The sequence below is a fragment of the Oreochromis aureus genome, linkage group 1 (genome assembly GCF_013358895.1).
Source record: "Oreochromis aureus strain Israel breed Guangdong linkage group 1, ZZ_aureus, whole genome shotgun sequence".
Taxonomy (NCBI): domain Eukaryota; kingdom Metazoa; phylum Chordata; class Actinopteri; order Cichliformes; family Cichlidae; genus Oreochromis; species Oreochromis aureus.
The window spans coordinates 9,350,824-9,377,710 of record NC_052942.1 but is presented as its reverse complement, the minus strand read 5'-3'; the positions used below and the strand labels follow the sequence as shown (position 1 = coordinate 9,377,710).

The window sequence follows — 26,887 nt, the reverse complement described above, 5'->3', positions numbered from 1 at the left end:
TGTTCAAGGTGTAAGGTAGACCCTAGAGTAATACATAAAGAGAAAAAAACAACAATCATATGGCCCCCTATGAGTAAGCACTTTGGTGACATTGGGAAGGAAAAACTCCCTTTTAACAGGAAGGAACCTCCGGCAGGACCAGGCTCAGGGAGGGCCGTCCATCTGCCGCGACCGGTATGATATGCAAATTATTTTTCACACCATTTGGCTTCAGTCCACCACAGGTCCTTCAACCCACTCATCAAGAAATAGTTCTGCACCTTGATCCCAGTAAATCCACAACTTTGACTTTGTTCACCGGAGGTTTTTTTTTTTTTTTAGATTTAAAAAAAGAGGCATTATAATAGGTGATGAAGGTTTATTAGATTAGCTATTACTAGCAAGATGATGGATGTTCTATCAGCAGAACACTTTCAAAAATAAGAACTAACAGCTACACAAATAATTATCAGACAAAGCAAATTGAAAAAGAATATGTATTGCTTGTGTTGTATTCTACTTGTAACATTAGTAAAAAAAAAAAATTGGTTCATACTTAAACCAAACTCAGAATGTTGTTCTCTCCTTTTAAAGGTGGACTGGCCATAGACTGGATCCATGACAAGTTATACTGGACAGACTCTGGGACGTCCCGTATTGAGGTTGCAAACCTGGATGGGACACACCGCAAAGTACTGATCTGGCAGAACATGGAGAAGCCCAGAGCCATTGCACTGCACCCCATAGAGGGGTACGAGCCCAAACACACACACGCACATGCAGTCTATAATTCACCACAGATGGCTCCAAATGTACACACACTCATATATACATATCCCCTCTGGATGTGTCCCAGTTGTAGTGTAGCAGCAGAGCAGGGATTAACGTTTGGCAGCACAGCCATACCCACAGGCAAGCATCTGTGTGGAACAAGTCTTTCATAAAAGGGGCAGCAGCTAAGTGTGTTTTCTTCCTAGCTTTCATAAGCTGCAGTGGCAAGAGAGAGTTTTGGATGAACCCCCAGAGAAATTTAAAGCTAGAAAACTCATTCAGCTTATTAGGTTGCTCATTTGCATGGGATAATTGAAAATTATATTTTAAAAAAGAGTGTATCCTCCCTCTGAGGCCGGACAGAACAGATGAATGCTGATGGGGAGGACATGAATGATGAGGACAGACGAGACTTTTCTTGTTAAATCAGGCATCTGTTGTGTCTAGAATCCTGACAGCAGTCTGCTTGCCTCTTGTCTTTAATGGACACCATGACTATCAACTAATTTTCACCCATCTAGTCTGCCGCTGTAAACAAACAAACTGAGCGTGATTGCCCCATTTATCTTTTCAGTAAGATCTACTGGACCGACTGGGGTAACACACCTCGCATCGAGTACTCCAACATGGATGGCTCAAACCGTCGTGTCATAGCAGACACACACCTGTTCTGGCCCAACGGCCTCACCATAGACTACGCTGGCCGCCGCATGTACTGGGTGGATGCCAAGCACCATGTCATTGAGAGAGCTGACCTGGACGGACGCAACCGCAAGGCCGTCATCAGCCAAGGTACACTCCTAGTCTTGACTGTTACACACGTTTGCTGGAGCTAGCTTAGTTGCCTAAAGAGTGGGGCTGCAAAGTCAAAAACTTTACCCAAAAATGATGGACCTCTTGAGCAGCCTTGCTTTCAGCTCCTTATCTGTTTATTCCTGCTGTGGCTGTTTCTTCTTCCTCTGTAAGTGATCAGGTTTAAGGATAGCAACGTTTACAATTAAGCACTTTCGAGTGACTAATTTCAGCAGTTAAGACAACATAACTGCCAAGTGTAAGTACGTGTGAAGTGAAAAAACACAAATTATGTTTGGACCAGAAGCTCAACAGTAGATTCAGGCTTCAACAGATTCAAGAAGTTTTCATTTTTGCCTTGGTTGATCGCCACCATAGTGAATAGGATCGATAATGCACAAGTCTTTAAAGGAGTTCTTTAAACTGGAATGACTCACATACTGCTCATAATTCATGTGACCTACAGTAAAACCTCACAAGCTGTTGAAGGATTCCTTTTTTTTTTTTTTTTTATTAAAAGCTCTGAGAGAGGCTGGAGAAACAGAAGACATGCTGTATGTGGTGCGCAGAGGTCTGGCTGGAGTTCAGGCTCTCATTCTCAATTTTCATTAATTATCACACTCACGCTAAGAAACACGCATGCGGTAAACAAAGGGATGGATGTCGGATGTAGCACGCTGACGCCTCATTACTCCATTATGCCATGTGGCGTTAATCAAAAACATATTTCCATTAAAGAGCACATGTGGTTACTGCTGAAGTGTATACACACACACACACACACACACACACACACACACACACACACACACACAATCTATAAATGACGACGTAAAGCCAAATGTGTGGCTCTGTTTACGTTGTTGGTTCCAACTGAGAAGTGCATATGCACACTAAAAGTGTGGAGCTCTTGCAATCTAGGGAGTCAGGGGACTCTCTCTCTCTCTCTCTCTCTCTCTCTCCCTCTCACACACACACACACACACACACACACACACACACCAACTTCTAAGACCTCGTGTTTGTTTTCTCAGGTTCTAGATGATGGTTTCTGTTGTTTTCTTGCTACATTTGTAATTTTTATGTCAGCAAACGATGAGCCAATACCCTGGTACACTGCAGGTTTGTGGTTTGATGTTAAGCTTGTGCCAGGAGTGGCAAATGAAAGCACTGGTACCATATCAGGTTTTGGTGGGGGTCGGTAAATAAAGGGTGACAGAAACACTTTAAGGCAGGATGAGAGCTGTCAGTTATTTTGACTTCCATGTTCTTTTTTGTATTTGCAAAATGATCCTTTCATTCAAGCTAATATATATGCTTGCAGATTTCAGTAAAGCTTGGTGGAAAAAAAACAAGAAATTGTTAGATTTATGGGTGGGACTCCGCAAGCATTTGGACAGTCACAGTTTTAAAGGATATGAGATTCAAAATGTGCTGTTTTTTAATATAAAGGGTTAGGGGCAGCGATTACACAACACAAGTTGAATCAGGATGAGTGCAGGTCTCAGCTGACAGTCACTTTCAATTTGGGGATTTTTTTCCCCTGATGAACTAAAAAGTGTGTGGAAGCACATCAGTGATGATGAAGAAGAGGGTTTGAAAAGGGAGAGAGAGAGGAGCAGGGGGACTGTTTGATGTGTGTGTGTGTGTGTGTGTGTGTGTGTGTGTGTGTGCACACCATCAGCCCTTTGAGCTCTCCTTAATGATGTGTGCTCTCAGGATGAAAGGCTGTAATTGGCCCTGTCCTTCCTCCACAGCCTCTGTTTGCTCAGACAACACACAGGACAAAATAGGACATTTGTGTGTGTGTGTGCATGGTTACATTCTGAGCCACTACGTCAAGGAATGTTAACAAGCATTTATCTCTCTGAACCTATAGTTCTGTGTGTGTGTGTGTGTGTGTGTGTGTGTGTGTGTGTGTGTGTGTGTGTGTGTGTGTGTGTGTGTGTGTGTGTGTGTGTGTGTGTGTGTGTGTGTGCACGCTATCTGGATTTCTGCCAGCTCCTCTGTAACTGGAGCACAGGCGGGTGTCACGGATATCACCACTATCCTGTCTGCACACCTGTACACCACGAGGTAGGGATCAGGAAGAGATAGGGTATTGCATACTTGTGTGCTGGTGGGGGGGTGTCTATATTTTTTGTCTGGACTCGACAAATGCACAATGAGTTGCCTGCTGCATGGCAGAACACTGGACATTTAATATACCCAATCGGGTACATGTAGGTAGACTTAAATGAAACTATGAAATAATGTCGCCTGTGGACAGCACTTTAGTTCACAGGTATGAATTAAATTTAATATATATGTAACACTATATGACAACTACAGTCACTTCAGCGTGCTTTAAATTGTAAGGTAAAGACCCAACTGTAATGCAGAGAAAATCCTAACAGTTACCTATGAGCAAGCACTCAGGGACAATGGGAAGGAACGGTCAGGAAGAAAACTCGTGCAGAACCAGTCTCAGGAAGTCGAGCACTTCTGATTTGAAGCTTTCTTTCTCAGAGGAGGCACAGTATCCAGAGTCATACACAGTTGTGATATAACACAACAAGATAATCGGCCTTCAGGTAGCTGCTCTACAGTGTGTTGACACATGGTATTGAAGAAGATAACAGTGGAAGAATTATATCATTAAATTTAGTTGCAGCACTTTCAGAAAGACATCTACTGTAATGAAATATATTCCCTACTGCTGTGTAATCCATCTGTGTTGATATGCATTAGTGCACATGGCAATATATGTTGCTGTCCAAGTGATGTCTTTTTAACCAATGGCCCTACTTGTTTCAGCAAGACAAACCAGATTCTGCTATAATATGGTTCAGCTTTACAGATAAAATGCATTAAAGTGGTATTCCTAATATCACTGTAGATTTTTTTGTTTGTTTGGAAAAACCTAACCCTGAAATTTCCCATCACACTATGGAGCAGCGTTCTGTCCAGCCAGAGGCCTTGCTGTGTTGCTGGTGACCTATAACAGGAAGTGTGACAGATTCAGGCAAGCTGCGAGAGGACTATGAGGTGCCACGTGTAGGTTAAAGAGGACATAGCTGTGAAGGCTTGGTGGGATGTTTGATGCCCTGTCCTCCTGCAGCTGCTCCTGCAGCTGTCCCGGGGAGAACAAAAAAAGGAGCAGGAGGATTGGGTTGGGTTGCAGAGATGACAAGGAATAAGATGATCGTATCAAAACCATCATTGAGATGTTGGTGACTAAGAGGAGGGAACTGGGTGTACTATTGTCTCCCTCATGTTGAGATAAGATCAGAAAACACACACGTTGAGCCACTATCATTTCACACACACACACCTGGACCTGTTTGAAAAGAAGAGACGAGGGCAAATGTAGAGGTGCTGTTTTATTTTCATTTCTTTTGTTCAGTTTTCTTGAATAAACTTCATCAAACATTCACACAAAACACAGATACTCTGATCCTTGTGGCTTATTATTGCTGTGATCTCCCTCCAGTTTTAGACGTTTACCGCTTGACATTTCTGCTGTGACGTACAACACTGTCATTAAACGAGCAGCGCTGTTTTTAAAAGCCGTGCGCCAGCACACTTGCCACACCACTGCGGCTCTGTATGGCAGCAGAAATCACTTTTTCCATCCGTTCGGCGTGCCCATCCGACTGGGCTGTGCGGCTTCTGCGCTGGAGGAAGATTAAGGCTGGTGAAAGAAAAAGAACATTGATTTGGACAAGTGTGGAGGAGTCACCCTAGGCTGATGTTCCCACAGGAGACATATCTGCACGGGCTCCCCTGATGTGGACTGTGACAGTCCACATCACAAATCAACCATTCGTGTAAGGAACAGAAAGAGCCACAGAATTAAAGCCTTGGAGCGAATTTTTCCAATCTTAATAAAAGAAGTGAGCCTTCACATGTAAACATTAATATCAACGAGGACTGGAACAACAAATGACACCGCTGATTATCCCATTTGCATTTTCTCTTTGTTCTTTTCTCTGCTTTGAAGAACTTTGAAGAGGCTTTTCTCAAACAAAGTGATGAAGCCTCGTCAAACAGCTATGCTTGAACTTTGATTTTTAAATATTCAGCCGCCTATGTTCAGGGAAAATCTTCCATTTAAGCAGTGAATCTGAGTGGTTAGTTAAAAAGAAAGCTAAGCTTTTTGTCTTATTGCCAGAGTATTTCTGTTAATACAAAAACAATGTTGAAGATGTTAAACAGCATCGAGCAAGCATCGATCTCTCCTTCAGAAATCTCACACATATGACTGTCCTGGTTCAATTTTCACTTTAAAATCTGTGAGTAAAGTTTTACTGTGGACACATGAGCAAAACTAGTCTGCCTCAGTCTGATCCGGTTTAAGGGTGTTCTCTTACATTTAGTTTCCGGATGGAAAAGTCACATTATGTATGGAAAACCTACGAAGCGCCTCTGGTTTTGGACACTCTTGCCACAACTTAACCAACTACAGACTGGTTTGAGGCAGTGTAATTGAAAGCAGTTCTAAAATGGGGATGATATGACATCAGCCAAGCCCACAGCTCTGAATGGAAGGATGTTTGGAGGGTTAGTGGAACAGGCCAAATGTAGCATGTGCTCTTTCCATTCTTTGTGTTAGGACTGAAACTTCATCGAATCATTACTTTGCTTATTATAAATGTGACAAACTCAACTTCTGTGTTTGGAGGGGGGTTCTTTTTTTCTCCTTTTTTGTTTGCATAAGTGTCATTTTGGAGTGTCGCCTTGGTAAGCTCTGTGCTTGTCTCTCTTTAGGCCTTCCCCACCCATTTGCCATCACTGTGTTTGAGGACAGCCTCTACTGGACTGACTGGCACACCAAAAGCATCAACAGCGCTAACAAATTCACAGGAAAGAACCAAGAGATAATCCGCAACAAGCTGCACTTTCCCATGGACATCCACACACTGCACCCACAAAGGCAGCCTGCAGGTCAGTATCGGGCTGGGTCAACAGCTGGATACTCAGACTGATGTTTGTTACATATGTGCAAAACTTTAAAATGACATTTTTGTTGTCAATAAGGTTTTTGTCTGGGGATGGGTTGCAGATACACAAACTAAATAGACTATTTTTCACATTTTTCTCTCTGAATTATTAGTTTTTCAGCAGACAGCTGTTTGCAACTTTCTGCAAGGTCACAAAGCAGCAGCTTGAATCAGAACAATCAATAACATCACAGTGAAACAGCAGAAAACATTGCATTGATCTTGTCTAAACAAAGAAAAGAAAGGTGTCTGTATTGATTATGTTGCATTTTACCTGTATAGGTTTTTCTCAGTTGAGACTGTTAATGCAGTTTTGGGTTCATGGATCGGACAGTACCACACAGCAGCAACAGGAAGCTGTGCTAGCTCTATTGTACATACCTTTAGCTTGAGGAAGGAGTCTAGTCTAATCTCATTATATTTGGATATGTTTACTTCCCATTATTTCAGATCTGCCAGTGACTGGCTGGGAGCAATGACTCTTTTAAAGTATCCAAGTTTGCAGCTTGCAGCAGTAGATGATGTGCTAAATGGTGAGCAGGAAAACATCAAACACAATATCAGCATTAGAGGAGGGAAGATGAGCTAGTTGAAGGCAGAAATGGGGGACTTATCTGAGGAAATCATTGCAGGCAGAAATGAAAAATTTGCCTCACACAGTGGCGAACCCCACCGTAGACTGATTTGTTGCACCAGTGTCAGACCCTGCCGTGAACCGGCCAGTTGATGTGTGTTTTTCATCAGCATGATAGCAAAGACTTGTGTTCTTTGCTAACAAACCGTGTTGAACTTGACTTCCGGCCAAGAGAAAGTTTTTGTTAACGTGCTGATAAAATACTGCAACAGCCCCGACACTAACATGAACTGTGAGCTGCCTCCGTGTTGGCAGGGGGAGGTCAGGCACTTTTAGACAAGATTTAGTCAAGTCATGGGAGTTCATGTCTAATCAGAACAAAAGAAAAGCCGACTCAGAACCTAAGTGAACAGAGCCCACACGCTGTGACCTTTTAGTGACAGAGGAGGCAGACATTTTTGGAAGTGTGATTATTTGTTGATTGCTCTGGGTTTGAGGAGAAAATGGATTTATTTTGGTTGGTTTTATTTTTTGAACCACTTTAAATGTGATATACTGAGTTGTGTCTGCCTGTCTCTTCTCTAGGTGGCAGGAACCGCTGTGGCACCAACAATGGAGGCTGCAGCCACCTGTGTCTCCCCAGCAACAAGACGTACACCTGTGCTTGTCCCACCGGCTTCAAGAAGGTGGACAGTTACAGCTGTGCTACTGGTGAGTTCCTCCACTGTTTGTTGTGGAAAGTACAGAAATATTATATGCTAATATTATTAATGTAGTTTTTAGTGGCATCTATTCATACCAAAGTCATTTTTAATGGCCAATAAATTGGAATCTTAAATTTAAAAAAAAAAAAAAAAAGCTCTATCTTCTGTTCTGACTTATGAACCATGTGTTCACACTAATGAAGAGAAAATAATCCTGTAACACATGGTTAATCTGATCAACCCCGTAATTAAGGTGTAGGCTGTCAGAGGAAACAAAATTTCAGATGAAAAATGCCTGTGCAGACAATTATAAGACACCTACTGCATGTAAAGTGAGATCTCATTTAGGGAACATTAAAGTGAGTTCAAGTGCATGTTACGGTTGAGCAGCTGAAGAAAATTTGAGCTAAAATGCAGTGTTTTCATTTTTTTCCCCCACTGTAAAGTCATGCTGCTTGAAATTGAATAAAATGTATCCTCATGATTCTGTTTAATTATGTTAAGGCAGAGGGTGTGATTTGTGATATTAATCAGTGGTTACATGTCTTTGTGGTAGAGCTGTTTTACTGTGCTTAATGTTGACCCCACTGTTAAACCTAGAAGACTGACAGAAGACCTTTGGTCTTTAATCAGGTCTTGACAAGTTCCTGCTTTTTGCCCGAAGGACGGACATCCGACGAATCAGCTTCGACACCGAGGACATGTCCGATGATGTCATTCCTCTGGCTGACGTGCGCAATGCCGTGGCGCTGGACTGGGACTCCAAAGACGGCTACATCTACTGGACAGACGTCACCACCGACTCCATCAACAGAGCACTGTGGAATGGCACCAAGCAGGAGGTCAGTGATACCTGCAGGTTGACTGAACTCAGCACTGCAGTCCCGTCATTTCTCATCTGTCCCATACTTAAAAAAGGAGCAGAGGAGAACGGCAGCAGAAGTCAGTAGATTTAGGTTTATACATTACTGCCATCTACTGGGGCTGAGGTGAAAGAGCAACAGTTGGTCGTCCTTTGTATAAGAGAACGTAGCACCCTTCAGCACATTCATAACTCACTGCTGCAGGTTTACTACAGAATAGCATAAAAATGACATGAAAACATTGCCATCAAAGCAGTAAACAATAACTGTCAGCATGGATCTGAGCTGATCTTTTTTGTTTGTTTGTTTGTTTTAAACAGATGGTGGTGGAAACCAGTCTGGAAAGCCCAGCAGGTTTAGCAATTGACTGGGTGACCAACAAGCTCTACTGGACTGATGCTGGTAAACAGTCTCATTTCATGTATTCTGACGTAAAATATCATTTTATATCCATTTTCTTCATTGACCGGCTCAGCAGGGAGTGCTCCTCAATTTAACCCGCTCGTGTTTTTGGGTGTCAGGTACTGATCGTATCGAGGTTTCTAATGCCAATGGGAGCATGCGGACTGTCCTGATATGGGAGAACCTGGATCGACCACGGGACATTGTAGTTGATCCGATCGGAGGGTAAGATGATGACATTTAAGCAGAAACAGCTTGTGAAGCTGGACAACACATGCAGTTCTAACTTGTTCCTTCTTTCTCCTCAGCTTCATGTACTGGACTGACTGGGGGGCCAACCCAAAGATCGAGCGTGCGGGAATGGACGCCTCCAACCGAATTGTCATCATTTCATCCAATCTGACGTGGCCCAATGGGCTTGCCATTGACTATGAGACCAAACGCCTGTACTGGGCCGATGCTGGCATGAAAACTATTGAATATGGCAACTTTGATGGTTCTGACAGACAGGTAAGGTGTTAGTTTTTGTTCTGAGAAAACATTTGAAGTAAGAAAATGAAGAAGTGACAAGTATTTATTTTGTTATCATTCACACTGTCTTGTTTGTGTGTGTGTGTGTGTGTGTGTGTGTGTGTGTGTGTGTGTGTTTGGGATTATGCCTGTTCAGACATGTTCAAAAAGAGCTTATCAGACTTTTGCTGTTGTTTTTGCACACAGGTTTTGATTGGGACTCAGCTGCCTCACCCCTTTGGCTTAACTGTACATGAGGACAAGCTGTACTGGACAGACTGGCAATCCAAGAGCATTCAAAGCGCTGACAAGCTCACTGGGTTGGGGCGCCACACACTGGCTGAAAACCTAGAGAATCTAATGGACATCCATATGTTCCATCGACACCGTGAGACAGGTGTGTGCCTATCCACTGAAGCATAGAGTTTTGTGTGTGTGAAGGAGAATTGGACTTGCAGCTTTAAATAGATGTTTACAACCACAGTGTTGAATACTGTTAAACCTCTAGCTATATGATGGAATTTGTAGGAAGTCAAATGGGACTGGAGGGTGCCGACTTGTGAGTCAGCCTTGTCCTTTTAGCGTTAGCTAAAGCAGCCAAAGTGCAAAGCAGGGTGAGCCAGTCAGATGTCAAAAGCCACATCACGTTTTTCAAGTGTAAATCATCTTTTCATTATAAAGGCGCGAAGGTATAAAGGCTGCAGTGTGTACACAGCAAAAATACAAATACAAATATGTATCTTACACAAAGGAAGCTCTTCTCTCTGATGTGTGCTGGCTTTTCTCTGAGCTCACATCCAATATATCTACTGACACTGGGGAATTACAGGTAAACTGAACCCAGATCATTGGCTGAGAGAACAGAGCCTGTGAAGCCTGTCTGATCTTGGTGATGTATTTGGCTCTGTTGGGTGGCTAGAAGGGTTTTTGCTGTTTGTTTCCCCAATGTTGTTGGGGGTTTCTTTTTTTCCTCTCAATTTTCTTCATACCTCTCCTGTTCTTTGCTTTCAAGCTGACTTAGAAAGTAGGACAGGAAGTGACCCGAGTCTTGCCTCTCCACCTGTAGTGCATAACCCGTGTGCGGTGAATAATGGAGGCTGCAGCCACCTCTGTCTCCTGGCACCTGCTCCCAAAGCCTCCAGCTGTGCTTGCCCCACTGGCATCAACCTGCAGACGGATGGAAAGACCTGCACACCTGGTATAAAACAAACTCTGTGTACATCTCAGTAACATTTAGTAAAAAAAAGAAAAAGAAAAAAAAGGACGCCACTTCACAGTTTAACACGTACAAGCCTGTGTTAAGATCTTAATACGTGTTCTGTCAGAAACAAACGCCTTAAACAACATGTCCATCTCAAAGGAAAATCCGATAAAGAAAATCAATTTTTAAAGGACCGAGAAGATGAAAGTATGTCAGACGCTTTTTGTGTTGCGACAGGAAGACGCTGTGATGTGTCATCCTTTTGTGTACAGGCATGAGCAGCTTCCTGATATTTGCACGTAGGACCGACATCAGGATGGTTTCTCTGGACATCCCCTACTATGCCGATGTGGTTTTGGCCATCAATAGCACCATGAAAAATACTATTGCCATTGGTGTTGACCCCAAAGAAGGTTTGTATGTCTTCTTAATTTTTTTTTGTTTGTTTCATAAATATAACCGATGTAGGAATAAAGTCCTCAGCTGTGTGTATGTATTTGCATGTGTGGCACCTCATGCAGGAAAAGTCTACTGGTCTGACAGTACGCTGAAGAAAATCAGCAGAGCCAGCATCAATGGGATAGCACACGAAGACATCATATCTACAGGTGAAGGATGGCTTACATGTATAAAGTCTTGTGACTCCACGTTGTCAGAATGTCATGACTTCATCTCTCACCGTCTCACTGTAGGGCTGATGACGACTGATGGTTTAGCAGTGGATGCTGTTGGCAGGAAGATCTACTGGACAGACACAGGAACCAACCGCATTGAGGTAGCCAACCTGGACGGCTCCATGAGGAAGGTTCTGGTCTGGCAAAATCTTGACAGCCCTCGAGCAATCGCCCTCTACCACGAGATGGGGTGAGCCTGATAGTTTGACGCCCTTGTATAGTCAATTAAAGCAAGTCTCTGGTTGTTCTATGTTATTTCATCTTCTGTGTTCTCTTTATCTTCCCGTCCTCCAGATATATGTACTGGACAGACTGGGGAGAGCATGCTAAGCTGGAGCGCTCAGCGATGGATGGGTCAGACCGTGTGGTGCTCATCAGTAACAACTTGGGCTGGCCTAATGGCCTGGCCATTGATATGGCTGGCTCTCAATTACTGTGGGCTGATGCACACACTGAGGTGATTAAATGCTTCCAAGAATAAAATAAAGTGGATACAAGTCACAGTTAAAGATTTGAAAGCTAATAATGCTGTTTTCTAAGATGTAAAAGCTTTGAGCATGAAAGCGTCAGATGTTATGAAGTCATGGTGGTGATCCCACATGTGGTACTGGTCCTCTGCAGCGTATCGAGGCGTCTGACCTCAATGGGCAGAACCGCCGCACCCTTGTGACTCCAGTCCAACACCCGTACGGTTTAACCCTGCTGGGGTCCCACATCTACTGGACTGACTGGCAGAGCCGAAGCATCCAGCGAGCCGACAAGAACTCTGGGTCCAACACCATCACAGTGCGAGCCAACCTCCCAGGCCTGATGGACATCCAGGCTGTAGACAGGGAGAAGCCACTCGGTGAGTCTGGAGGACGGGAAGTGGATTTAATTTTGCCCAATCAAACTAGAACCAAGTGGCGGTCACATTAAAGATCTTTACTTTAAAGATTACTTGACTTCTGACTTGTATTTTTCTCAGCTCACGTGGTGATTGAACAATGTCAGCATACAAAGTGTGCATGTGTGTCTTCCTGTTTTAAGTGTGCTCCTGTCTCTTTGCATTAATCCTTTTCCCTGCGTCCTTTTAAGGCTTTAATAAGTGTGGCAGAAGGAATGGAGGTTGCACTCACCTGTGCCTTCCTCGTCCCAACGGTACTTCCTGCGCCTGTCCCACTGGGATTCTGCTCAAGGGAGATGGTAGGTCATGTGACGATTCCCCGGAGACATACCTGCTCTTTTCCAACCGCGTGAGCGTGCGCAGAATCTCTCTGGACACCAATGACCACACAGACGTACATGTCCCGGTGCTCGAGCTGCACAACGTCATCTCGTTAGACTATGACAGCGTTGATGGGAAACTTTACTACACCGATGTCACCCTGGATGTTATAAGGTGCAAATGCTCATTTTTGAGATATTAATTTTGTAAAGCACACATTTTGAATAAAGTTTGCCACTGTGGTAGGGTTGTGCACAATAAAGTTGAAGTAGCCCCTTAACATACAACGTCCAACATTAACTTGTTTTTCAGGCGCGCTAACCTGGACGGCAGTGGCATGGAGACGGTGATCAGCCAGGGCCTGAAGACTACTGATGGGCTTGCTGTTGACTGGGTTGCCAGAAACATGTACTGGACTGACACCGGGCGCAACACCATTGAGGTGGCCCGCCTGGATGGAACTAGCCGCAAAGTCCTAGTCAACAACAGCTTGGATGAACCCCGAGCTATTGCAGTGTTTCCAAGCAAAGGGTAAGAGAGAGGAGTACACTGGGCTTCACTGACAAACAAAAGGTTATGTTTGGTCTCCGTAGCTCTTAAAGTCAGAAATAGACTGCACTGAGATAGGCAGAGAAACAGGCTGACTGTCAGCACGAAGTTTTCATTGTTTTACATTGAAGAATCACATAGTTGCAGAATTGTTTGTACCATAGAAAGACATGAGCTCATCAGGCTCACCTCACCTCTGCAGGTTTCTGTTCTGGACTGACTGGGGCCACATTGCGAAGATTGAGCGATCTCACCTGGACGGCTCAGACCGGAAGGTTCTGATCAATACAGACCTGGGTTGGCCCAACGGCCTAACACTAGACTACGACACACGAAGGTTAGCAGAAGCATATCTGAGATACCTGTATGTCCTGTAAATGACTAATAAAGCGCTATACAAATACAGGCCATTTACTTAAAAGTTTATTATTGTGTAAGAACTCATCATGCTGCAATTACTTCTAATGAATCCTGCAGGATCTTCTGGGTAGATGCCCACTTGGACAGAATCGAGAGTTCTGACCTGAATGGGAAGCTGCGTCAGGTCCTCGTCAGCCCGGTGTCCCACCCGTTCGCCCTCACACAGGTACCCCCAGCCCCCCCTCTCCTCCTCACCCTCAGCTGTCATACGCTGGGCTGACCCTTTTCTTCCCTGGCTGCTTCTTCCAATCACCCGCTCTCTATCACTCATCAGCTCACCGTGTGATTCTCTCCATCTTTCAGCTCATACTGAACCCATTCGACTTAACCATTTCTTCTACTTCGCTTTCACTCTGACCCTCATTTTTCTTCTTCCTCCCTTCCCTTTTCTTCCTCTCGCCCCCTTCTCCTTGTCCGTGTATTTTTCCTCCCCCTCTCTTCTTCTCCCTCGTTTCCCCAGTCGAAGCCGGTGTCCTCCCCTCTAACTCCTTTCTCCCGACTCTCGCAGCAAGACCGCTGGATCTACTGGACGGACTGGCAGACTAAGTCCATCCAGCGAGTGGACAAACACACCGGCCGTAACAAGGAAACCGTGCTGGCCAACGTGGAGGGCCTCATGGACATTATAGTGGTATCTCCTAACAGACAGACAGGTAAGGAGGCTTTTTCTCCTGACAACTCCATCTGACGGGGAAGAGGCCAAAGATGTCACTCTGTTTATTACCTTTTGCTGAAGGAGCCAAAGCTACTGTGGATTTATGAAATATTGTCAGTGCTAGATAATTGGTCTGTCAATATGATGATCACATGGTTTGTTAGTGCGAGTAAGATAACCGTTTCTCCAGGATGGCAAGAAAGCTGATTCTTGTTGATAAGGCTGATGGATTTCTTTCAGCGCGTTTTGTATAATCAGATAAAACAGATAAGTTATTTTACTTGACACAGATTCTGGTAATTGGGTTGGATTGCATTTTAATTTCATCACTGTGCTGTTACTTGATGCCATCCTAACTAAAAGCTCACAGTTCTAACCTGATAAATGGACCAAAGTAACGGAGGAAACACTGATTATTTTCAGTTATGTTCAGTTAGTTTGAGCTGAACATGAATGTGAACGTCCCCTCTCCTTCCCTTTAGGTACTAACCTCTGTGGAATCAATAACGGCGGTTGCACTCACCTTTGCTTCGCCAAGACCAACAGTTTTGTGTGCGCCTGCCCCGATGAACCAGACGGGCGACCGTGCTCCACAAGTAAGCGTTCTCTGTAATTTAGCAGCCCGTACCAGACTGACTGATCTTCAGACTGAAAAAGTTAAAAAGTCACAAATAGGTTTTATAAAGCAGAAGAACACTAAAATGACAAACCAAGAAATGCCCACTCAGGCCCTTGTTCCTCGTGCTTTGATCAGTTTCAGGTTATATCCCCACCTCTCCTGCCAGAGGGCCCAGCAGCACTCCTGTCCCAAACAAGATCCCTAAAGCTCCCACAGACATCCCACAGAGAGGACCCTCACTGGTCAAGTAAGTCTGTTGTGTTCATTAAATGGTTCACATTCCCAGCTCCAAACTGTGTTTGATCTAAATGGAATTGTCCCATTGTCCCACTAATGAACACAGTTGTAGACTTGTTGATCTGCCATGTTGACATTTTAACTTTGGAATACAATGGACAATCTGTTTTGTGTACTTGTTTCTGCCTTACACTTTTTTAGAAGCCACAGAATCTGAAAGATTTAATGTTAATACGCAGTTGTAAATATAGCAAAGTTGTTACAAATCATATGAAGTCCTCTGTGTTGCAGTCTATGGTAAATTAATATTTCTTTTTCTCCTTATCATTACAGCTGCACTGACAAGAACCTAAACATAGAGGGGTGTATGAACACTGTGGTGACAGCTCCTCACGGTCAGTACACCGAGACATTCACAAAGTCTGCCTACAGGGAAAAGAGACAGGCTAGGCATCACTCTTTCTGCGAGATGCAGTACATCCAGGATGAGTTTACGCTTGAGCTCGGTTCAAAGACTGGCAGCTCACAAAGACTGCTAGCATAGCTGTGCGACTAGTATAAAGTACGCCTTTGAACGGGATCTTGACACAGAGTATTGTTTAAGGACTCAGAACAGAAATGTAAATGTAATGTGTTTGTAGACAAAGACGATTGTAGCTGTTGGTTACCAGCCTGCTAGCTAATGTTAAAACAGCTCTGAAGCTAGGCTAGCAGTTTCTCCCCCCTACTCAGAGTTGGACATCAGTAATGTTTGAATGTGGGACTTAAATAATATATCATTCGCATCAACCAAAGACCAGTTATGACTGTGAAGGCGAATAATAATGTAAGATATAAGATAATAATATGTCCGCTATAGCGTATAAATATATCAAAACAAAAAACACATCAATAGAAAGCTACTTTTGCTTTAAAGCTATTCAGTGATAAGCGTTGGCTAAATAGTGCTATTTTTACTAAACGAAATTACTTCTCAAGACAAACATCACAGACATACAGCTATGTCTGAAAGACTTATAAAATTATCCAATAACCATCTCAAGCTCGTTTCCCACAGGGTATTATGGGGTTAGCTGGGCTAATGACTAAGTTGCAATTTTTGTGTGAAACTTTCTAGCAAATCAGTTTAAGCAAAGCCGGTTAACCACCCCTTTAACATGTGTCCTGTCTGTTGTAGGAGAGGGACTTCATGTCAGCTATGTTATCGGTGGGGTTCTGACCATTCTGGCGATTCTGATCCTCATTGCCGCTTTGATCATTTACAGGTCAGTGTCCTGCACGACATTGCTTAAAAAGAATGTTTAATTACCTACATTTGACACAGAGGATAGTTAAACCTGTAAATTAAATTAAATTGTAATTGCTCTTAATGTCTTATTTTTGATCAACAGACACAAAAAGTCAAAGTTTGCTGACCCAGGAGTGAGCAATCTGACTTACAGTAACCCCTCGTACCGGACGTCCACACAAGAGGTCAAGATCGAGGCATCGCAGAAGCCTCCAATATACAACCAGCTTCGATATAAGAAAGAGGTAACGAACGGTCCGCAATCTGTGAGAAGTTGAAAAGGACACATGATGGATTTAACATGAATCCATGATATTTGCATAGGATGATCACAGACTGTATTGTGTCTAAGCACAGAGACAAATCCCTTTACTGTTTGTCTCTGTGAATAGAATGATTGTAACGTGTGACACGAGTAGGTCACAGACACCGGCGCTCATCTTCTCCTCCCCTCCTTTCTCTCCCTCACCGCAGCTCTCTCACCCCTACAACTCCCTCTCTCCCTTTATCTTTTGACCCACTTGTCCTGTGGAGAGGTAGTTACACAGCATGAAGGAGTCGAGTAATTCTAAACCGTCTCTTTGTTTTACTTCTGCCTTTCACAGCATGTCGCCTGAAAAATCTTAATGAATAACCTCCTTCTTTGGATGCAGTTTCAGAGCTCTGTGATCAGCAGCATGATGGTTTTTATCCCACTGAGTGACTGTGTTGTGAAATTGACACTGAAACTGGCAACAAAGCCAAATGTGTGGGTGGATTTTGTTAAAGGTGCTACATGTATCAATAGTAACATTAAGTACACAGTATGTCAAGCTGACAGCAGTTGTTCAGCTCATACTGTATTTCCCATAGAGCCTGCTGGTAATCTACAAGTACTATGCACCAACTTCCTGTTTTTATTCTGTAAAACAGTCCTGATTTTTGTTTTTTCTAATTACGTACTTGTAGCACCTTAATCTGAAAATGTATGTAAAAAAAAACCCAAACCAAAACAAAAGCTAACTCCAGGAGAAAGCGGAGCTCCTGAAGCATGAGTTTTGTGGGTTTGAACGTGACATTTTGTTCTGGAGTGTTCTCTGACTTATCCCTGACGTACGTCCACCTTTTAACAGGCTGAGAGCTTTCTGCCTGATGTTAATACATTTTAATTAAAAAGAAAAAGAGCAAAGGGTTAGCGTTAAAGATGAAAGAAAGAAGCATGACTTGAGTGACACATCAAAGGTGGACGATCCCTCTGAACTGCCGACGCAGAGGCAATCACTAACAGTGTTGTTGTTGTCCAGGGGGGAGTGGACGGAGGCTACACCAAGGAGAAGATCCGCATCGTGGAGGGCGTGTGCCTCCTGTCCAATGACGAGCTTTACTGGGACGACCTGAAACAGATCAAGCCGTCTCGAGGCGGCCTGCACACCTGCATGCGCACAGACACCGTGTCCCTGCAGGCCAGCAGCGCTTCGCTAGATGACGGCGAGACGGAGCAGCTCCTCCAGGAGGAGGTGTCTGAATGCTCGTCCATAACCACCCTGACCCCTTCTGCCATCACCCCGCAGCGTCACGCCCAGCACAGCCTGCCCGACACCGGCTGGGTCTCCGTACGCAAGCCCTCCACCGAGAGCGAAGTGTGAAGGAGGCCCCCCGCCCTCTGTGCTTTATCTCGACCATCATTACCTAATATACACATGCAGTCACCTGTATTTAGAGCTGGTACAAACACACACAAAGATGAATAGGTACAGAACACAGTAACAGCTGCATATGTAAACTAATGGTACATATCAACCTGGTTAGACACAACTAAGCTACAAAACACACATGTCCTGTCTTTAAAATTGGGGCTCCGTCCTACTTGTCCACATGTGCAGTGCAGTATCCTCAGTGCTGCTGCCTCGAGGCAAAAATGGAGCATGCTGGAATAAGAAAAACAAAGGACTCTGCGGAGTAAGTGAACAGAGAGACACAAGCGTTAACGTGGAACCTTTTTTTTTTTTTTTAAAGGATAGAGACTCTCAGTGCAACAAACGCTTCTCTGTATACGACTTCACCTTTCTTTGTCTTTGTTTTTCATCCTGGACGAAGCTAAAGCAACATACCCCCCGGACGATGTAACCACAGAGTTCTCTCTATTGCCACTCATGTCTCTATGAACTATATTTATGAACATGTTTGTGTTTTTTTTTTTTTGTTTTTTGTTTTTTTTACTTGTAGAGTGGGTTTGCTGAGTTTCAGAGAATGATGAGTGCGCTAAGCTAGAAGTTTTATTTTTGTGCAGCAGCACCTGTTTTTTTTTTTTTTTTTTTTAATTAATTTTATTTTTCAAGAGTTGTATTTATGACAGTGCCAAAGGGTGGGGCTTCAGAGTCTCCATGCTTCTTTCTCCATTTCACACTTCAACAGAGATTTATTCTCATTCTGGGATGTTTGTTTCCTCTGACTTGCCCCCCCCTCCACCTCACCGGTGTGGGAGACCTCAGTGTTGGCATCTGCTTCTTTACAGCCTCCAAGGGATTAAACGAGAAATGACTGTAGGAGGTTCTCTCAGTTGGCTGCAGGAGGCCATCCATTTTCTGTTTAAAGTTGTACTTCAGTCATCGCTGATCCTCGGGCAGAGCGGAAGTCGCCTCGATGAAGTAACAGCCTAAGTGCCAAATGTTGAATTCTTTTTCCCACTTCAGCTGTATATTTATTTTTCCTCAGATGCACAAGCACATGGCATTTTCTCACTTATATACTCCACAGATAAAGCTGTGGAGCCATGCAGATAGTTGTATGGTTGTATGAATCCAGGTATTAAACATATGTCTGTTTTCTTCTGTCCAAAAACACTGGGAGTTTCTCTGAAACCACTTTATTTCGTCGGTCTTTCCAAAAGAAAAGGGTTTACTTTCTATGTAGGTGATTAGTTTTTTGTGTTTTTATTTTGTTTTTTCCCCCCAGTTGCTGATGTGCTTGCACAACACATTTTTGTAACCAGTGTGTGTAATATCCACTCACCTTCTCCACTAATATGAGATTCATTCTTAGTCTCCTTGATAACTGATAACAGAAGTATTAGATGAACAAGTCATGAGTAACAAACTTTTTAGATTTTTAGATCACCACAAATAACGGTGTGAAGCAAGTCTTGCCTCTCAGCAGCCATCTTTGAACATTTATTTTGAAGCCTCTATGTAAATGTATCTGGAGAAACCCTCGTCCTTAACTTCTATGTTCATATGGCCATAAAAAGCCACGTGAACAGATTTTTGATTAAGATCTGACTGGAAAAACGTTGGTTAACTTTGTTCTGTTGTCTGCTTCTGACTACTGACACGATCAGCGTGTCTGCTGCTGCTGCTGCTCGTTCAGATTATGGATACAGTAAGCCCAATAAAAGATTTTAAACAAGGTATCTTACCTACACCTTATACGCCTGTGGGGGCGTGCACCTTTACCATGTTCATGGGTCAGTGCTTATAAGATGATTGGCTAAAATTGGCTCTTTGGGAGCAGACGCAGCACTGCTGCCATCTTTGGCATTTCAAAATTAGCCCATAGATTTGTGGCCAGTCTTATGTAACGTCTCTAGTTTGAATTCAGTTTTCTTACTTCATCAAAGTTCCACTTTTCACTTTCTATTAGCAAAGATATATTTAAAAACAAAAACTTAAAAATCTTGGCACATACAACCAGAAGTATCTGCTTGGCCAGAAACACTTGGAAGTAAATGGGAAAACTTGTGCTTTTGGTCGTTTGAGTTCAACTCCATTCATATCTGATCCTGTCAGGTGCACTCACAGTGTCTGCCACAGCACAGTGCAACAAAAGGGGTAACTCTGTGCACACTGGGTGTTGAAAAATTTATCAGACAGCTTACTGAGAAGTGAATTTAATGGGTATCTCGCTTTGCTTTATCTTTAGAGCCCCATTCTGCCTGTCGATTGTGGCGCAAATGGAAATACTATATTGCTATATGGACAAATATATCTTTGACACATTATAGAATCGTGTATTTTGAAGTATCTGCTACAAGCTCAGCAACATGCTGATCTGCTGCTAGACGAAGCACTGAGGCCAATGAGAGAGGGGCTTGGCAGCTACATGACTACAGTCTCTGATGGTTGGTCGAGGGCAGGCCTACAGAGCATCATAGCGACCCAGGATCCAGTAATCCACACTCACAGTCCCTCCAACTCTGCTGCAGGAATGCTAAAACTGTACAGATTTTATCACGCGGATATAAGCAAACATTTTTGTTGATACTGGGTTGAGTTGTATAGTCTTTTGTACAAAGGGATTTCATGACCGTTTTTAGACTTGTATTAATTTTACTCACTGGAAAAGAACAATGTTTTTGGTTTTTTGTTTTGTTTTGTTTTGTTTTGTTTTTGCTGGATTATTTTAACCACTGTGTTCCCAAGCCTTGTAAATGATAGGGAAGATGCCAGTTATTTAATAGTGCTCTTTTATCTTATGAAATACTGGTCACGTATAGCTGTTGTAAAGTTAACAAAAAGAGATATTTATGATTTTCGTTTTCGTTGTCACTTGATGTGTAAATATGAAAAGACTGTATATGTATGGCAGTACTAACAAGCTGTGTTGTGTGATATAGTGAATTATCCCTTTGCTATCTTTTAATATAAAATTGCATTTGCATTTCAATGAAACCTTTGTCTCACTCGTCTGTGCACTCGTTGCTTTTAGACAAACGTGTTTCCTCATCTGACATGTAGCAACGAAAGGGGATGCAAAAATCTTCAGGTGCTAATTCAGATATTATAGTTACAATAGGAGTGGAGATTTGTTCACATGGTTTGGGGGATCTTGTCAAAACAGATTTATGAATGCGGAGAAGTTCGGTCAGAATTCGATCTGCCATGAATCTGATTGGTAGCAGCTTCACATTTCAGCATGACAATGATTCCAAACACACTGCCAATGCAGTAAAAGCATAACTGATATGAAAACACACAGTGGACTGGTAAATAGTGTTTTTTCTAATCTAATTGAGCACAAATGCTTTCAAAGCATGCAGGATCATGTTGACAGAGAGCGGAACAAGGGACAGTCAACATATAACAAAGAGGTTTTAATGTCCTTCAAGAAGCCAGGAGATCCTAAAGAAATGAGAAGAAAGCTTGCCTAAGAGAGTTCAGGCTGTGTTGAAGTAAAGGTGGACATAATGGCTTTCAAACTGGTTAAAATTGTTTCACCTTGGGTTTGCAAACATATCATCCATCCATTCTGTCCCGCTTATCCATTTCAGGGTCAATGGGGGGCTGGAGCCTACCCCTGGAGGCTGTCAGTCCACTGCAGGGCTAACACAGAGAGACACACAACATTCACACCTATGGGCAATTTAGAATCCCCAATTAATCTTAACCCCATTAACTGCATGTCTTTGGACTGTGGGAAAGAGCCTATGTTCGAACCCAGGACTTTCTCGTTGTGAGGCAACAGTGCTAACTGTTATTTATATAATTCATTGGGCATTTTTGTAACAAAATATAATTAAATAGCAGTCATCTAATACAACACCATCATCCTTTCAAGCCTATAATTTTATCAGGTATCAGTATGGTGGATGTAGATCTTCTTCTTCACCTATTCTTGAGCTTTCATTACATTAGTATTCAGTATAAAAGATGCAGGATGTATAAATGTTACAAATTACAACCAATGTGCAGTATCACTGAGGGTCAATGGCGTTTTTGCACTTGTTTTGCAGAGGAGCATGCAGCAAACTCATATATGTAACCATTCAGTAAACATTTATATAGAAGACACACACGCACAAAACTTTAGCGCCATTTAGTGCTCAAGTTTTTCTTGTGCTTTTGTTCATCGACGTTGTCAAATGGGCTTCTTCTTCTTCTTTTTAGTTTAATAGCGGCTGGTAAACCAGCTTACAAGTGCACTACCGCCACCTGCTGCACTGGAGTGTGGCTCCGCCAATAAATGTCCACACCTTTTCCGGCTTTTAAGCCAATCAGCGATGCGCCCTGCGTGAACACGGGGTTTGAAATGTGGAGAGACTCGGCTAAGCTAGACGACAAAGAAAGTTAACCTGGTTTTGTAAGTTTTACTCGGGTGCTTTTGAGACATTTGTTGTAGTTTGTTGGGGGGCACAGTGATAAATTAGTTTTGTTGATTTGTAATGTTTCACGTATGACAGTCACTTAGGTTTTAACCGAATGCCAGACGCTAACGTTGCTAAACTAGCTAGCTAGTGGTAAAGCTAACTCGGCTAAAAAGAATTAGATTTATTTAACCTTACGTTAACCAGCGTTACTATTTGTAAAATAATCCACCATCCGGGCTTGAATCCAAGTTAACTTGCATTTTGAACCTTTTCCATTGTCTATCATCTAAATGATTGACCATTTTTTGTGTTTGCCAAACTCAAGGTTCTGCACTACTTCCTGTCCAACACAGAGGACCCATGCCAGCGGCTATGGCGAATGATACCGCGTGGATGACGACGTGGAATATGGACACAAATCCCAGTAAGAAGTCTGTGCCGATTATCTAGTGGTTGGGGTGCTGGGTCCTCAGTTCGATTGTGTGTTGCACAAAACAAACACTGCATATTAAAGTGGAAGCGGTGCTCGGTGTGGGAGTGATGAGTTGCACTAATCAGCTGGGGTGTCGAGTTGACTGCCTCAGTCTGATCCAACCTGAGGACACGCAATGTGCACAGGGGCCATCTGACCCAACCCTGCTCCTCTATACACATGTTGTATGCTTCTTTCAAGTTAAAAAACACACACACATAGAAACAACTGGCTACATACATAGCAAAAAGCTTTTCACAGCTCTCTGCAGGTTGTCCCAGGCATCCTGGAGCACTTATTGCCATTGTGTGAATTCTGTCTTTTCATGTTATGACTCATTTCAAGCTCAGACCCCAGTCCTGCTTTTATAATTACACATTTGACTGTCTGTGTTTATTTTCACATGTGCTGGACAATGAAATCTATGGGTTTTGTATGGAGCCACAGTCATGTAGCATTTGGCATGCGCTGTAAACCCTGACGGAAAACTGTAGGGCTGGATGATGTGAATTAATGCAGTACTACATTAAATATACTCCTTAATTTACAAATATGTCTTTGTTTATTAGCAGGTGTGATTACCCTAGAAAGCATTATGTAAACTTGATACCCATTTTACATAATGCTGATGATGCCATACTCTATTAAACCATGATTTTGTTCTGAAAATGTCACTTTTTTAAAAGTCCGTATTAATGTCACCTGTCGTATTAACTCTATTTATTTTTTATTTTTTTTGTCAAGGCAACAGATGCTGTGGTGTAGATGTCATGGAAGGTCCTCTTCGCCTTCTCCCAGGCAGAACTCCAAGCTCCATGACCTGATGACATGAGCTCCCTCATTCCTTAAGGTCTGTGTCTGAATGTCATCTGTTTGCTGAGCTACAGGAATGATTTTCTCTTGTTTCCAAAGGACATGCTGTCATTTTAGTCAGCTGCACATTTTCTTTAAATCAGTCATGTTTTATGAGAAACATGCCATCTGGTATAAAATTTTTACAAGTATTAGCCCTGTACTCTAATTGGTTTGTCATAGATTATCTTTACCTGTTTGTTTTGGCTTTATTTGGTTTGACACATTTCTTTCATCATATTTGTCCTATGGTCAGCTGAGCTTTTTTAGTGATGACAGTTAATGCAGCTGCTCACCATCAGATGAACCAGGTAAACTCAGTTACTTTTTTTTTTTTTCCCCATGTGGGGTTGTGACAGTGATGAGTTGCACTATTAGTCAGGCTGGTGATTGCAGTGGCACAGCCAGCCTGTCCTGACAAGCTGTGGTGACACCTCAAGGTGCACAGGGGCCATCTGAGTCACTTCCCCACCTGACAGGAAAAAAATAGTGGCTGGCTCTTTAAAGTGTTTTCTCGCTTCATTTTCTCAACTGCAATTCTTTTTCTCCTTTTTTTTTTTTTTTTTTTTTTGTTGTTGTTGTTGTTTGTTTTGTTTCCTTATTTTCTCAGTCTGAAGATTGGACAGCTTATGCTTACATGAGATGACCCAAATATATCCTGCCAGCAAAAGTAGGTGGAGGAAGTCCGACCCCAAAACTGGTGAGAACAAACGGCATAAATTATTTAACAAATGTAATCAAAAAGACAAATGGTGATTCAGTCTTGCTGCAATAGAAGTGTGTACAGTTGTGGTCACACGTTTACAGAATGGGGTTGTTTTTGGCCATTTTTTTTCAGAGAATATGAATGGTAATACAAACTTTTCACTCATGGTCAGTGGTTGGGTGAAGCCATTTATTAAATGACTGTTTGCCCTTTTAAAATCACAACTACCCAAATGACCCTGATCAGGTTTACATACTGTAGTTCTTAATACCATGTATCGCCTCCTTTCCTTTTATCACTTTTACCTACAGAAGTTATAACTATGCTCTAGTTTACTTCATTTTAACTTCTAACTTTAGCACTACTAACACCCTTTAGTAAGTTCTTCTTCATATGAGCACCTATTGGAAGAAAGCTGTGGGAGTTCTAGCTGTTGTTGACAGGAGGCACACCTCTGTCTTTACAGTTCAGTGAGCAGACACGCTTTGTGAGAAATTGTTTCCAACTATGAGTTATGTTTAAAGTTGCAAATTATTTTGTCATATGTTTTAGCTGAGCACACACACATGATGCAAGAAATATGTTTTCTTCTTGCTCAGTGGATTTGCACTGTTACAGTAAACATAAAGCCCAATAGATCATAACAGAGCTTCATAAAGTCAAGTTTAAGTCAGTTGCATTTTTTTCACTTTATTGAAAATGAGACATTTGATTAAGCAGCTTTGGTGTGTGCAGCAAATGCTCTCCATCCTTAGAATTACATAGAAGATTGTGGTTTCTTTCTATATAATTTAACAGCTTTGATGAACAGACACTTGCTCTGTTGGTCACTGATCACCCAGTTAAAACTAAGTCCAGTTGATCAGTGGCCCATGTGATGAATGGAATCTTTCAACCCCAGACTGCCCATAACAGTTTTCCTGCTGCCCCCTCTCTCTCTCTCTCTCTCTCTCTCTCTCTCTTTTTTTTTTTTTTTTTTTTTTCTTCTCCTGATTCCCACCATAATGTCATCATTGGCTTTCTGTCCTTTCTCCTTTCCTCATCTGTGCGGCAGCTTAATACCAGTACACTCTGCCAGCCCCACAGCAGCAGACACTGCAGTCACTGGTACAGCTCTTTGTGGACCTTCACTAGTTGTGCACATCACCAGTCACTGATCCCTGAGCTGCTGCAGAATGACCTACATTGACCCGATGTTACCCAATGCTGAAAAACGATTTCCAGTAGTGAATTCTCTAAGAATCCAAACCCATCCCTTCTTATTTGATGATTGAAACATCAGCTTGCAGCCTTGTGCACAGGTGAAATAACTTTAAAGAAAATGTATTTCATGACTGATGAACAGGAAAACTTCAGTAGTTCGCTACTTGTTTTCTTGCTAATTGTCTCATCTGTTAGGCTTTGCCAGTAAGTTTCTCTACAGAGACCGATTTTACTGACTGAAGTGTTTTCCTTTCTGTTAGTGAGGAGTCGGACAAGATTTTGCATCAGAAGAAATATCCAAAGTGGTGGAGAGCATCATGACCAACCTCGGAAGATCTGTGTCATTGGCTTAACTTCAACATTTTCCTTCACTCTTACTACAGCAACAATCATCCAGGCAAATACTGTAATAAAATGGCACAAACTTGTATCATATTTCTAGCATTTTGATTTTTGGGTCATAGCATCCAGCTGTCAAATAGCTGAATTAAAGCAGCAGAGGGTTCATTAATCACTTTTGCTGAAAGTGTTTTGCAGAGGTGACAGCAACTGGACTCCTAAGAACGATTACAGTTTCAGTGAATGCCTTGCATCATCAGAGGCTTTAGCTCATTTTAAATATCTGCTTGTTCTGTTGTTATGTCATCCAGCAGGGTTAGAAGTTTGTTTGCCTGGCACTATGATGTGTATGTATTATTGTAGGGTCTACCTTACAATATAAAGTGGCTTGAGGTGACTGTTGTTGTGACTTGGCGCTAGATAAATAACATTGAATTGAAGCAATCTGTATTCGGATTATTTATGTACCCAGGAAACGGTGAAAGTAACTGTGTAGTTGTAACATCGAAGATTCTCCGCAACATATGTGCAGGAAGCAAACCTGAGATGGTTGGTGTTAAACTTAACAATATCCTGCTGTTCACCTGGTTAGCTGTAATTATACTGATAATGAAATCACTGGTGTATTTTTACACCTTAGATACTGATTTACACTGACTCTGCAGGTTTAGTGGATCTGTCAAGTATCAGTGGTTTACACATGGATTTCTTTTGAATAAACCGTAATTAGTAACTGGGGAACCGACATATGTAATGTAGGTGTTTGGCACCAGTACAGATCATATTACAGCGGTATTGGCCAGATATGAATAGATTATAGAGAACTG

General features: G+C 42.5%; 1 protein-coding gene, 1 long non-coding RNA gene and 2 other non-coding genes across 8 annotated transcripts in view; all 4 read left to right on the top strand.

Moving 5' to 3' along the window:
• Positions 1-21,073, top strand: part of lrp4 (low density lipoprotein receptor-related protein 4) — a 112,405-nt gene extending 91,332 nt beyond the window's left edge. The window contains exons 13-38 of one of the 4 annotated variants that reach the window (XM_039604092.1): positions 574-730; positions 1,325-1,542; positions 6,292-6,468; positions 7,684-7,809; positions 8,436-8,644; positions 8,986-9,067; positions 9,187-9,292; positions 9,376-9,577; positions 9,785-9,974; positions 10,644-10,775; positions 11,051-11,191; positions 11,300-11,386; positions 11,471-11,642; positions 11,747-11,909; positions 12,074-12,299; positions 12,530-12,833; positions 12,972-13,190; positions 13,411-13,545; positions 13,686-13,794; positions 14,137-14,281; positions 14,766-14,879; positions 15,038-15,149; positions 15,473-15,534; positions 16,317-16,404; positions 16,531-16,672; positions 17,711-21,073. In XM_039604092.1, coding sequence (XP_039460026.1) covers positions 574-730; positions 1,325-1,542; positions 6,292-6,468; positions 7,684-7,809; positions 8,436-8,644; positions 8,986-9,067; positions 9,187-9,292; positions 9,376-9,577; positions 9,785-9,974; positions 10,644-10,775; positions 11,051-11,191; positions 11,300-11,386; positions 11,471-11,642; positions 11,747-11,909; positions 12,074-12,299; positions 12,530-12,833; positions 12,972-13,190; positions 13,411-13,545; positions 13,686-13,794; positions 14,137-14,281; positions 14,766-14,879; positions 15,038-15,149; positions 15,473-15,534; positions 16,317-16,404; positions 16,531-16,672; positions 17,711-18,052 — 4,160 coding nt within the window. In that variant the 3' untranslated portion in view covers positions 18,053-21,073. Of the gene's footprint in view, positions 1-573; positions 731-1,324; positions 1,543-6,291; positions 6,469-7,683; positions 7,810-8,435; positions 8,645-8,985; positions 9,068-9,186; positions 9,293-9,375; positions 9,578-9,784; positions 9,975-10,589; positions 10,776-11,050; positions 11,192-11,299; positions 11,387-11,470; positions 11,643-11,746; positions 11,910-12,073; positions 12,300-12,529; positions 12,834-12,971; positions 13,191-13,410; positions 13,546-13,685; positions 13,795-14,088; positions 14,282-14,765; positions 14,880-15,037; positions 15,150-15,472; positions 15,535-16,316; positions 16,405-16,530; positions 16,673-17,710 lie in introns of all 4 variants that reach the window. The other 3 variants (XM_039604059.1, XM_039604015.1, XM_039603971.1) reach the window with 3 other exon arrangements.
• Positions 21,074-22,337: 1,264 nt separating this feature from the next.
• Positions 22,338-26,156, top strand: LOC116336540. Of its 2 annotated transcripts, XR_004200709.2 has the most exons (6): positions 22,338-22,481; positions 22,814-22,912; positions 23,705-23,810; positions 24,423-24,512; positions 25,573-25,819; positions 25,982-26,156. It is a non-coding gene; the product is annotated as an uncharacterized LOC116336540 (long non-coding RNA). The 2 variants fall into 2 exon arrangements; XR_004200708.2 differs by lacking the exon at positions 25,573-25,819.
• LOC116336541 lies at positions 23,019-23,123 on the top strand. Its single transcript, XR_004200710.1, has one exon. It is a non-coding gene; the product is annotated as a small nucleolar RNA SNORD67 (small nucleolar RNA).
• Positions 24,164-24,277, top strand: LOC116336542. Its single transcript, XR_004200711.1, has one exon. It is a non-coding gene; the product is annotated as a small nucleolar RNA SNORD67 (small nucleolar RNA).
• Positions 26,157-26,887: the final 731 nt, after the last annotated feature.